Genomic DNA, 13487 nt, shown 5'->3' on the forward strand with positions numbered 1-13487 from the left:
CGACATTTCGGTAAACATATAGTCTATATCTTAATTTCAATTAATTTTGGTATGAAGTCTAATTCCTTTTGCATTTACATATAGGATCACAACACTTATATGATGCGGGACCTTCTTCGTATTACTCTATGGCGACAGCAGAAGGAACACAAGGTAAATATCTAATCCGTAACCCGAATTTATCATGTTCTTCTTATTTCTATGAATATTTTAAATAACTTGAACGGTTTACAGGATCGCACCACCAGCTTACTGATATGAGTCCTTCTTCGTATCCACCACCAACAGGTACGTATGATGAATATGTACTCAAATAGATGACTTATAAGACAATGATTAAGATATCTTAATTGCTAGTGCATAGGGGCCACACAAGATACCTTGGAGGCGAAATTCGAAGACTGGAGTCAGTTATTTTCTACACCTAACCAGCAGGCCGATCCTACCTTCCAGACACATGTGGCCATCGGACGTCCAGGTAGAGACCTAGGGCCTCCAGACCGACACACATACCCTACAGACCACGTCCACGCACAGCGTAAAAGAGGTCGACATGGCCGGGGTGGTTAGAATGTGCTTCTAGTTGTTTCTGTATTTTTGTTATGAACATGTCGTCATGTTATACTTATTTTGTTCTTATGCATCACCTATTTCGTTCTCAGTTGCGTATGTGTATGAATTGTTAAGTTATATTTTTCATATTCATCTACTTTACTAACGGTTTTTATTTCCATCCAAAATATCTAAAACCACATCTAATGCCGCACTGCCGCACTGACGTTCAAGGTTTAACTTGGGAGGAGGGTCCTGCCGGGCGGCTGCCTGGCCTACTGCCCCGCCACCGGGCGGCGCGTACCGGCCGCCCGGCTGCCGGGCGGCTGCCTGGCCTACCGCCCCGCCACCGGGCGGCGGGTACCGGCCGCCCGGCTGCCGGGCGGCTGCCTGGCCTACCGCCCCGCCACCGGGCGGCGGGTACCGGCCGCCCGGCTGCCGGGCGGCGGCCTCCCCCAGGGGCCAAAATGCGATTAAAAATAATTTTTATTTACATTCAGATCCCTACCGCCCGGCAGCAGGGCGGCAGGGGGCCGGCTGCCACGCAGCCGGGCGATAGGGGTACAAAACTGTAAATTATGAAACCGAAAATATATTTCTATAAAAATAATTTTGAAAAATATAAAAATAAAAAACGCCTGTCCTTAGCATGCGGAAATGGGCCTTACTACTACGGGCCTCCTGCCGCCAAGCTGGCCCGATAAGGATCTTTGCTCGTGCGGGGTAGAACCGTGGGAGAACCGCCGCCGCCGGCACGACCACCTCTCCCGCCCACAGCCGCACTTCATCTTCCTCGCGGCTCCGGGTATGGAGACGGAGGCGCTGGCTCCCCCATCCAAAACGTGGAGAATGGAGGCACCTGAGAGGCAAGCATCGGAGGAAATCTTGACCCATGAGCTGCAGCCGGCGGCGGCGGATGCGCCCCAGTCCGAGCGTACATCCCGCGGCCAGGAACCGACGCATGTCTCCAGAGGAGAAGGGGATGGCGTCGACCGCATCAGCAGCCTCCCCGACGCCGTCCTCGGCGAGATCATCTCCCTCCTCCCCACCAAGGACGCCGTCCGCACCCAATCCCTCGCCTCCCGCTGGCGCCACCTCTGGCTCTCCGCCCCATTCAACCTCGACCACACCAGCCTCCCCGCCGACGAGCAAGTCCAAGTCCGCATCATCTCCCGGATCCTCGCTGCTCACCCGGGCCCCGCCCGCCGCTTCTCCGTGCCCCCATCCCTCGCCCGCCGCCGCCTTGCAACAGTCGACGCCTGGCTCCGATGCCCGGCGCTCGACAGCCTCCAGGAGCTCGAGGTCGTTGATGAAGCACCAGGAGGTCGCTATCTGTGGGGTGAACCGCCACCGCTGCCGGCCGCCACATTCCGTTTCTCGGCCACCCTCCGTGTGGTCACCTTCTGCAGATTCGACCTGGCGGGCATAGCCGAAACGCTTCACTTTCCCCAGCTTAAGCAGCTTGGACTTGAACGTCTAGACATCTCAGATACTGCACTAAATAGTATCATTGCCGGCTGCCCTATCCTTGAGGACTTGCTGATCGACAACTGCATCGGCTTCAGTTACATCCGGATCAACTCCCCAAGTCTTAGAAGCATTGCCATGAGTTGTGTGAATCTAATCATTGAGGATGCACCTTCGCTTCAAAGGTTACTCAATCTTGATGCACATGGAGCCCTGCTTGTATCAGTAATTTCAGCATCCAAACTGGAGACTTTGGGCTGCCTCAGCGATCATTGTCCGGTGTCTAAACTGGTATTCGGCACCACAGTAATTCAGGTAGCTCCTTGCCTTCATGAGGCATCTTCCTGCATTTCTAGAAGTTTCGTACTACCTGAATTTATAGAGACAACCCTGATTTTATATTCTGTTTGCTAAAGAAATTGCGTGCAGATTGCTTTACAACAGTGGCGTCAAGTGTCAAGATTTTAGCGATCAGTATAATTAATCTTAGCTTGGATATGGTTATTGGCTTAATGAGATGCTTTCCCTGCTTAGAGAAGTTGTACATCAAGGTAATAGCGCTCAATTGGTTATTCATTCTGTTAAGCTGCTTTATTTTGCACAACTTGTTTCATCAGTCCATGATCTGGAAGTTTATTTTTATCTCTTCTTCCAGTCATATGGGGCAAAGGACAAAAACTTGTGGCGCCGTAAGCATCGCAATCTTGCAAGATGCCTTGACATCCGCCTCAAGACAATTGTGCTAAAAAATTACCAAGGCATGATGTCACAAGTTAACTTCGCAACGTTCTTTGTATCAAATGCCAGGATGCTAGAGTTCATGAGATTTGAGGTCAGAATCGGCAACGACAACAAAATGTTTATTGCAGAGCAGCATAGAAAGCTTCAACTAGAGAAAAGGGCATCTAGAAATGCGCAGTTTTGTTTTACAAGCAGGGATCGGGTGTCGCCGTACTAAAGAACATTTTCATGTCAAGCATGTTAGTGATTTGTCTATAACTGATCCCTTTGAATGTAGATGTTGAAACTGGGTTTCATATTTCTTGCACTATCTCATTTTGTAATCTGTCCAAACTTCTTTTGTTCTCTTCTTCTATCTTGACCTTGGGAAGGCAATCACTATGCTCTGAATTCGTTGTCGGTATGGAGTGATAGCCTTACACACGGGATACAAACATTTTGCAATGTCGAAGGCAATTGCTTTTATTCTGGAATCCGGATGAAATGTGAAATTAACCAATTGATAGCATTTACCATCTTCTCACATGGTTGATTAACTCATCATTGGGGGATGCACCTGCGCTTAAAATGCTGCTCCACCTTGATGCCTGTTATGGCCTGCATATATCGGTATTTTCAGCATCCAAACTGGAGACCTTGGGTACCTCACCCAAACTGGAGACCTTGGGCTACCTCTCTGATCGTGATGAGAATTCTAACCTGGAAAATTTATCACAGTAATTCAGGGAGCACATGTTTCCTTCCTTCATTGGACTTCTTAATGCATTATATTTCCCATGCACAATCAAATTTCGTATTATATTCAATTACAGGGAAAACCTAATTTTATGCTTTGTTTTGCTCAAGAAATTATGTACAGTTGGCTTCACGACCATGGCACGCAATGTCAATATTTTAGCCATCAGTATTCATAATCTTTGGCTGGATTCTTTCCTTGCTTGGAGAAGTTGTATATCCAGGTAACAACATGTATTGGTTTTGTTCACATTGTCCAGCTGCTCTAATTTTTGAACGACTTACCTCTGTCATATGTTGTCGATCTTATTGTAGTAGCAAGGAGCAACCCAGTCCGGCTGGCTCAAGGGGAGCCGAACGGTATGGTCAGCTCACGTGCGCACCTTTCGATAGGATGTACAAAAGAAAATTTCGAAGTAAATAAATTTGTAATTTTCAAATGAAATGTCCGAATCAAATTTAGATCGCACCATTGAATTTCTTATAATCAAACCTTGAGAATAAGATATTACTTGACTATATTTAAATAACCTTTAAGGTGGAACATTTTTTCCTCGAAGGGGAACAATTTTGTTATGACTCTAAAATAATTTTGCTGAAATGTAGTTAAGTGTAGTCTTATTTTGAATATTTTGTCGTTAGAAACAAGATGATGCAATCGGAATCTAATTTGGATATTTGATTCAAAAAATAAGATTTTTTTCACTTGAACGTTATTTTTAAATGGAACCCATGCACTAAGGAATCATCGCGAGCCAGTAACATGCAGAAGACTTCTGCGATGCTTCGTATTGAGGTCGCGCGCGACCTCAACTATTTGCGGAAAATCCAATCTCTCATGTGATGCTAATATTTGGACCTGTTTGATTTAGTATCGCTAGATTATTGTAGCAAATTTTGACCATCAATTAGAGGTATTAAATAAAATTATTTTACAAAACTAACTCCACAACATTTGTGCTACTTTCCGAAACTAATCTAATAAAGCTTTAGACCGCATAATTAGTGAATGATTATTGTAGTATTATTGTAGCAATTATGAATTAATTAGGCTCATCAAATTCGTCGCGCAAAAATGAAAAGATTTTACAAATAAATTTTATTTACTATTTCATGTATGTAAGATTTTGTTGCAGCGCCCGGTGTGCTAGCGCGAAGGATTAGGATACGACTGATGCAAGTCACGTGTGGCTTCGTAACGACGATAGGAAAAGATGTCATGACTCGATGGGCCGGTCAATTGCCAAATGGGCACCAATTCTATGGGCCTCCTGCGAGACATGCCAGCCCAATTAAGTATTGGTGGATGGCAGGGTGTGGGGGGACGCGCCCCCGCCGCCGCCGCCGGTCCCGGACTCCCCGCAGCCCGCAGAGCCTAGCCCTCGTCGGCGTCGCCCCCGCCTCTTCCTCGCCCCGTCTATCCGGGAGACGGCACCGGAGTCGCCACTCATGGTGACAGAGACAGTGGCTCCTCGTACCAAGAAGAGGAGGACGGAGGCAGATCGGCGGGAAGAACCGGATGGAATCGAAAGCCTCCCACCACAAGATCTGTAGCCGCTCCATTCCGAGTTTACATCCCACCGCCAAGAACCACCACCTGACACCGGAGGAGAAGAAGGGGAGGATGTGGACCGCATCAGCTCCCTCCCCGACGCAATCCTGGGTGAGATCATCTCCCTCCTCCCGACCAAGGATGGCGTCTGCACCCAAACCCTCGCCTCCCGGTGGCGCCACCTCTGGCTCTCCACCCCGCTCAACCTTGATCACAAGAGCATGCCCACCGACGTCGAGGCACAAGTGGACATCATCTCCAGATCCTTGCCGCTCACCCAGGCCCCGTGCGCCGCTTCTCCGTGCTCCAGCTCGACGACCTTTACTACCTCGACTCCTGGCTCCGGTCCCCGGCTCTTGACCACCTCCAGGAGCTCGAGGTCGAGGATGGAGCAACGGCGCTGTGGCGATCGCTGCCGGCCTCCGCCTTCCGCTTCACCACCACCCTCCGTCTCTTTACCATGAGCGGATGCCATCTCCTGGACGAGACAGTCGAAACATTTCAGTTCCCTCAGCTCAGGCAGCTCTCACTAGATAGAGTCAGAATTTCGGAAGTTGCACTACACGGCATCATCTCTCGCTGCCCTGTTCTGGAGTACTTGCTGCTCAACAGCACCGGCTTCCGTTGCCTGCGGATTAACTCCCCTAGCCTTAAAAGTGTTGCCATCAGTTCAGGGGAACTAATCATTGAAGATGCACCTTTGCTCCAAAGGTTGCTTCAGCTTCAACCATGTGGTGTCTTGAATGTATCAGTAATTTCAGCACCCAAAGTGGAGACCTTGGGCTGCCTTGGTTACGACTCCACCCTGTTATTTGGCACCTCCGTAATTCAGGTGACTTCTTGCCTTCACGAGGCTTCTCACTGCATTACTGCATGCACAAATTTTTTTTGTGCTATCTGCATTTACAGAGAACCTAATACTGTGTTCTGCTTGCTGAAGAAATCGTGTGCAGTTAGCTTTACGACAGTGGTGAGCAGTGTCAAGATTTTAGCCATCCGTCTTGATAGCCTCAACCTGGATATGGTTATCAACTTGATGAGATGCTTTCCTTGCTTGGAGAAGTTGTACATCCTGGTAGTAACAAAACTTATTCAACTCTTCATATTGTTCGATTGCACTTTTTTAGCAGACTTTTATTGCATCAGTCCTTGATCTGGAACTGTGTTTGTTTGATTTCCTTTTTAGCCATATTGGAAAGTACCCAGAAACTTTCTGAGCGGTAATATCAGATGCAACAACCTATGGCGCCGTAAGCACCGTGATGTTATCAGATGCCTTGACATCCGTCTGAAGAAAGTTGTTCTGAAAAATTATCGAGGCATAAAGTCACAAGTTAACTTCGCGTCGTTCTTTGTGCTGAATGCGAAAATGCTGGAGTTATTGAGGTTTGAGATTTCAGAGTACAATGACAATGAAGTGTTTATTGCTGAGCAGCATAGATTACTTCAGCTGGAGAAAAGGGCATCTAGAGGTGCTCAGTTTTATTTTACAACTGGTCGTAGATGTCACCGCTATCCAGGCTGCTATCTTAATCATATCAAGCATGTCAATGATTTGTCTATAACTGATCCATTTGAATTAGCTTGTTCGGATGTGTGAAAGGCGGCTGGGGCTGGCGGCTGGGCTGGTGACCGTTGCGGCACATAACAAGCTACAGTGTACGAATCAGCCACCAGCGCTGGCTTTAAGACCAGCCGTTTTACTGTATGTTTGTCCTGCAATTAACTATTCTTGTCTGTTTTGTTGTGTGTTATGTGTAAACTTGATATCTCATGGGCTTTGTACTGAAACTCTTCTAATATTTGATCTGGGACACACATCATAGCGATAGCAAATAATCTTTTGTGCATAAATTAATACAAATAATCTTGGCACTAACGACATGCCATCAAGGTAAATTGGGCCAAAACTGATACCTTTGATTCTTTGAATGTGCATGCTGAAACAAGGTTGAGCATGTCCCCTTTGAGTATGTCATTCTGATATATATTTTCGGTTTTCTTTACAGACTCCAGACTTTATTATGTAACAAAATGAGACCAGGCTATGCCCTGAAACACCTAAGGGTGCCTAATGATAGTCTTGTTAAATTGTGAAATATCGTGATGATCTTGTGAAGGCAATTGCTGTTCTACAATATCGGGTGACATTTGCAATTAGCCAAAGTGGTGACCACTGACTTCTTGCATAATTGATAATACAACAACAACATAGCCTTTTTTCCCAAGCAAGTTGGGGTAGGCTAGAGATGAAACCCGAAAGAAATAGGTTCAAGGTTCAGGCACATTGATAGCTAGTCTCCAAGCGCTCCTATCCAAAGCTATCTCTTTAGAGATATTCCAATCCTTAAGGTCTCTCTTAACCGACTCATCCCACGTCAGTTTAAGTCTACCTCTACCCCTCTTTACATTATCGACCCGCTCAAGAATCCCATTACGCACAGGCGCCTCAGGAGGCCTTCGTTGGACATGTCCAAACCATCTCAGTCGATGCTGGGTAAGTTTCTCCTCAATTGGTGCCACCCCGACCCTATCCCGAATAATTTCGTTCCGGACTCTATCCCTCCTTGTGTGCCTGCAAAACCACCGCAACATCCGCATCTCTGCTACACTCAGTTGCTGGACATGTCGTCTTTTTGTAGGCCAACATTCAGCACCGTATAACATCGCCGGACGAATTGTTGTCCTATAGAATTTGCCTTTTAGCTTTTGTGGCACCCTCTTGTCACAAAGGATGCCAGAAGCTTGCCGCCATTTCAACCAGCCAGCTGAAATTCTATGCCTAACATCTTCATCAATATCGCCATCCTTTTATAGCACCGATCATAAATACCGAAAAGTATCATTCTGGACCACCACTTGCCCATCTAGACTAACATCTCCCCCCTCATGCCTAGTCGCGCCGAAATCGCACATCATGTACTCGGTCTTGGTCCTACTAAGTCTGAACCCTTTAGACTCTAACGTGCGTCTCCACAGCTCTAACTTCCTATTAACCCCTGCCCTACTCTCGTCAACTAGCACCACATCATCAGCAAAGAGCATACACCAAGGGATCTCACCTTGTATATTCCTTGTGACCTCATCCATCACTAAAGCAAATAAATAAGGGCTCAATGCTGACCCCTGGTGTAGGCCTATGTTAATAGGAAAGTCAGTGGTGTTGCCATCACATGTCCGGACAAACGTCGTCGCATCCTTGTACATATCCTTAATGAGGGTAATGTACTTAGTTGGGACTTTGTGCTTCTCCAAGGCCCACCGCATGACATTTCTCGGTACTTTGTCATATGCCTTCTCAAGGTCAATGAAGATCATGTGCAAGTCCTTCTTCTGCTCCCTATATCTATCCATCAATTGTCGTATTAAGAAAATCGCCTCCATGGTTGACCTTCCAGGCATGAACTCAAATTGGTTTTGGGTCACACTTGTCACTCTTCTTAGGCGATGCTCGATAACCTTCTCCCAAAGCTTCATCGTATGGCTCATCAGCTTAATCCCACGGTAGTTAGTACAACTTTTAACATCGCCCTTGTTTTTGAAGATAGGTACTAATATACTTCTCCTCCATTCTTCCGGCATCTTATTTGACCAAAAAATGAGATTAAAAAGCTTAGTTAACCATACTATTGCTCTATCTCCTAGGCATCTCCACACCTCAATGGGGATACCATCAGGGTCCATCGCTTTACCTCCCTTCATCCTCTTCAAAGCCTCCCCGATCTCTCCCTCCTGAATTCTCCTCACAAAACGTTTGTTGGTATCGTCAAAAGAGTCATCTAACTCAAGGGTAGGGCCCTCACTCTCCCCATTAAACAACTTGTCGAAGTACTCTCTCCATCTATCCATAATCTCCTCATCCTTCACTAGCAGTCGATCTGTCACATTCTTAATGCATTTGATTTGGTTGATGTCCCTTGTCTTCCGCTCGCGGATCCTAGCCATCCTATAAATGTCCTTCTCCCCTTCTTTCGTACCTAGCCGCTGATACAGGTTATCATACGCCTTACCCTTTGCTACACTCACAGCTCGCTTTGCAACCCTCTTCGCTAATTTATAGCTCTCGATGTTGGCTGCACTCTTGTCAAGGTGGAGTCGCTTGAAACACTCCTTCTTCTCCTTAATAGCCCTTTGCACCTCGTCATTCCACCACCAGGTGTTTTTCCCCTCCTGTTTGCCTCCCCTACTCACGCTAAACATCTCTGAGGCCACCTTCCAAACACATGTTGCCATCTTTAGCCACATGTCATATGCGTCTTCTCCTTCTTCCCAAGGCCCCTCACCTAGCATCCTTTCCTTAAACGCTTATGCCGCTTCCCCTCTAAGCTTCCACCACTTTGTTCTCGCAATCTTGGCACGTTTGTCCCGGTGGACACGTACCCGAAGACGAAAGTCCGCCACCACAAGCTTGTGTTGAGGGACAACACACTCCCCAGGTATCATCTTACAATCTAAGCAATCACGTCTATCCTTCCTCCTAGCAAGGATAAAGTCGATCTGGCTCGAGCGTTGTCCACTACGAAACGTCACAAGATGGGATTCCCTCTTCTTAAACACGGTATTCGCTATCAACAAGTCGTAGGTTAACGCGAAGTTCAACACATCCTCCCCCTCTTGACTCCTGCTACCATACCCAAAACCCCCGTGCACTCGCTCGAACCCTACATTAGTCGCACCCACATGGCCGTTGAGATCTCCTCCTATGAAGAGTCTCTCGCTGGTAGGCATGGTACTAACCATGCTATCTAGATCTTCCCAGAACTGCATCTTGGTGCTCTCACTAAGGCCTACCTGAGAGGCATAGGCACTGATCACATTCAAAACCGAATCTCCAACTACCAACCGGATTAGGATAATCCGGTCACCTTGCCTTCTAACCTCTACGACTCCATCCTTAAGGCTCCTATCAATCAAGATGCCTACACCGGCGTAGATGTAGCGCGTCATTCAGGTGACGACCCGACCCTTGCTCACTTATCATCGTACCCAAGTCACGATACGACGCGCCCTTGGGGGGATGGCGACCCGGCCCTTGCCCATTTATCACCACACCCGGGTTTCGATGTAGCGCGTCGCTAAGAGGGTTACGCCCCAACGAGTTTCTTATGGGTTTCAAATCCATTAGAGTGGCTATTTTTTATGCTGGTTTGCTAAAATCTAACGCAACCCTCCTCCTTTACCCGGGCTTGGGACCGGCTATGCTGAGACGACTCAGGAGAGAGAGAGAGTCTTCCAGTCAACATAGGCGGAGTTTCTTGCATAATTGATAATAGATGAGAAAAATGCTAATGTGCTGGACATGGTTGACCATTCTCATATGCTGCTTCATGCATTGTTAATGTTTTTTTAATGAAAATCAATTGTTAATTTTTAGATGGCATCATTAATTTGTTACTGTGTCGTGCAATTTTTTTTTGACAGGACGTGTGACTGATGCATCTTTTTTTTTCAAAACCTTGGGACATTTCATACTTGTCAAACTGAATAAATCTCAAATGAACTGTTCAATTTAGCACTGGGACGCAATTTCCCAATTTTGCACGTGCTCCGAGTGCAATTGAGCAAATTTTCCTCATCAATTAATTTCATCACTGGTTTGCTAGCACTCGATTAGAACTGGCAGCAGCTGAAGGCTTGGTGCATGAAGGTTGATTGAAGCAGCGGAAACTTCAGGTGCAATGATCCAGTGATATCTAGGAACAAATTCAGGCCATCACCTTCTGCAACGCGTTGCTCTCCCAGGTGACTCGGGAGGCAACCCTAGTCGCCGCCCAACCTCCTTCTCTGAACTGCCTCCGACGGCCGCCGCCATCGCCGGTGACCGTCCGTGCGGCGGCGGCCGGCGGCTGAGACAAAGCCGGCTGCTCAGCCACCGGCCCCCCTCCCCCCCCCCCCCCCCCCGCAGCCCCAAATCTTGTTACCGCCGCACCGCCGGCGGCCATCGGGGCTAGATCCGGGCTCTCCCTCGCCGGATTTGGGCCCCTCGGGCTGGATCGGGCCATCCTCGGCCTCCTTCGCCGGTTCTCGCCATGGGGTGCCGCCGCTTAGGGGCTCCTCTGGGCGTCGCGCTGTGCCGCTCCTCCGCGGCCGCCTTACTAGGTAGGTGCCTCTCCGCTCCCCTTCCGCGGCCACTTGCCGGGTTTGTGGTGCGCGGTCGCGCCGTCAGGCCGTCGCCACTCGCTCTGGTCCGCGTGGCCGCGCCGCGGGGGCAGGGCCGCCGCCGCTCGCTCGCTTTGGTCCGCGCGACCGCGTGGCCTCGCTGCTGGGGCCGGGGTGCTGGGGTGGCCGTCCGCTCCGGTCTCGCGGCTCCGACCAGCTTGGGGTCGCTCCCTCCTTCGTTGGTGCTGCTGGTGCCGCTTGCCCAACCCCTCACGCAGTGGCGCTGCCCGGCCGCAAGGCTGGTCGCTGCTGGAGCCAGTGTGGGCCCCTATCCTCTACCGGTGATTGCGCGTGCGGCGGCTTTTTCTGGCTGCGTGTCTGGCCAGCGTGGGCCCTGGGCCTCGTGTGGTGCGCGGGTCACGGGTGGCCCGCCGCCGCCGCCGGCGGCCGTGGCTCTGTTGGCCTTTCGACGGCCGTTGTGTCCGGCTCAGTGCGGTCCAGTGGGCTTTCTTGGCCCTATTCGCTCTCTTCGCCTGGATTTTCTGGCATCGCGTCCTCGAGGGAAGGAAGGGGGCAGGTGAAAGCCATGCCCGTTTGTGGGTCGATGACGACGACGCCCTCGGGCGCCGCCTACCTTGTTGAAGGCGTCATCCGCCCTCCCCCCTTTCTTTCCTCCTCTTCGGTGAGCTTTCTAGGTGAAAACCTTGACCTTCTGGTCCCGCAACGGTGGCGCCATTGGTGTCACTTCCTTCTTGGAGGCTTTGCGGTCTGTGCTCGGCCGGCTTTGGGGCCTTGGGGTGTCTATCCTACCCACCTTGTTCTGGGGACGCGGAGGTTGCCCCTATCACCTGCCCCTCCGATCCTGCCTTCGCTTCATCTTCCCCACCATCACTTTTGGTTGCTCAGGTCGCTTTAGTTTGGCGGATGCTTTGCTGTCCTGCTGGTCGAAATCCGTTTAGGTGGATGCTTTGCCACCTCTCTTGGTTTGGACGGATGCTTTGCCGCTGTGGTTCGTCTTCACCTTCGGCGGATGCTTTGCTACTGGGGATCTTGGTGCTGCGACAGAGGCTGTGCAACCTTTGTGTTGTTGGGTTTCTTTTTTCAGGTTTGGATGTGGAGGTGGTGTGGGCTCTTTTGGTTTGTGGGTTGAGCGTGTTGTCTTCCCCGTGTTGCTTTCTGCTGTACGTGTTGTCGCTGTGTTTTCTCGCTTGTGTGTGTGTGTTTTTTCAGTGTTTCTCTGTTTTTAGTTCTTTGCGCTTTTGTGTTGATCAAGCTCTGTTTGGTCGCATCAAGATTATGTTTGTACCTGCTTTCTTCTTAATAAAAAATGTGCTCGGGCATGGTCGTGAAAAAAACACCTTCGGCAACTAATACCGGTAGGCATCTCTCTTAGATACGGGGCTCCAAACCGTTGGCAAACGCAACAGTTCAAGATTATGTTTGTACCTGCTTTCTTCTTAATAAAAAATGTGCTCGGGCATGGTCGTGAAAAAAACACCTTCGGCAACTAATACCGGTAGGCATCTCTCTTAGATACGGGGCTCCAAACCGTTGGCAAACGCAACAGTTTGTTGCACGCTTAACTGAGGCCATGTTTAGTTCCCACCCCATAAACCCCATAAACACAAAAAAAACGTCACATCGAATATTTCGACACATGCATGGAGTACTAAATGAAGTCTATTTACAAAACTTTTTGCATGGATGGGCTGTAAATCACGAGATCCGTTCCCCGGCCATCAGGAGATCCGCCGCCATCATCAAGCTTCTACGCCATCAGTGCCGAGATCCACAAGCGCTCCCCCACCAATCCCATTCTCTGCTGCCGACTGAGCGCCGATTCCGTTGCCGAGGCCCCCTCAATCAATCCTCGCTCAGCCCCTACATCCCCTCGAGGAGAAATTTGTGATTTTGCCATCATCAAAATTGGACTTCGCCGGTTTGCCATCAAATAATTGGGCTTCGCTCTTTTTCCATTATGAAACATGCCCACCTCGCTGTAATGCCTTTTCACCCTTTTCCAATTCATTTACGATTTTCCTTTCATTACAACAACATGAACGGACCTTTCTGCCCTTCAGTCAAAACCGATCTCCTTTGTTTCTTTTTCTATTTGTTGTTTGTGCCCCCTTCTCTCTGCTGCTCATGGCTGCACGCAATGGCCGCCGCCTACACGCCACGCCCGTTGCCTGCTCCTCCCTGCGGCCGTGTTTGGAACGCCGCTAGGGACAGAGCCCATGCCGCAGCCCCAAGCAGGCTCCGCCGGTAGCCACCGCGAACAGTCCATGCCGCGCCCCGAGAAAAGGCTTCGCGGCGGCGGTCGCGGACAGAGCCCACGTCG

General features: G+C 49.3%; 2 protein-coding genes across 3 annotated transcripts; both read left to right on the forward strand.

The window, feature by feature from the left end:
- The first annotated feature begins 1271 nt into the window (after window positions 1–1271).
- LOC120704687 (F-box/LRR-repeat protein At3g26922-like) lies at window positions 1272–3204 on the forward strand. The gene is made up of 3 exons (XM_039989166.1): window positions 1272–2334; window positions 2436–2570; window positions 2675–3204. Exons 1-3 carry the CDS (start codon window positions 1360–1362, stop codon window positions 2975–2977), a joined length of 1413 nt encoding a protein of 470 aa, XP_039845100.1. The 5' UTR covers window positions 1272–1359; the 3' UTR covers window positions 2978–3204.
- A 1604-nt stretch (window positions 3205–4808) lies between these two features.
- Window positions 4809–6878, forward strand: LOC120704688. Of its 2 annotated transcripts, none has more exons than XM_039989168.1 (3): window positions 4809–5879; window positions 6001–6122; window positions 6234–6878. In XM_039989168.1, exons 1-3 carry the CDS (start codon window positions 5777–5779, stop codon window positions 6645–6647), a joined length of 639 nt encoding a protein of 212 aa, XP_039845102.1. In that variant the 5' UTR covers window positions 4809–5776; the 3' UTR covers window positions 6648–6878. The 2 variants fall into 2 exon arrangements, with proteins under 2 accessions (XP_039845102.1, XP_039845101.1); XM_039989167.1 differs by having other exon boundaries at window positions 4810–5879; window positions 5988–6122.
- Window positions 6879–13487: the final 6609 nt, after the last annotated feature.

Source organism: Panicum virgatum, chromosome 4K (genome assembly GCF_016808335.1).
Source record: "Panicum virgatum strain AP13 chromosome 4K, P.virgatum_v5, whole genome shotgun sequence".
In the NCBI taxonomy this organism is placed as follows: Eukaryota; Viridiplantae; Streptophyta; class Magnoliopsida; order Poales; family Poaceae; genus Panicum; species Panicum virgatum.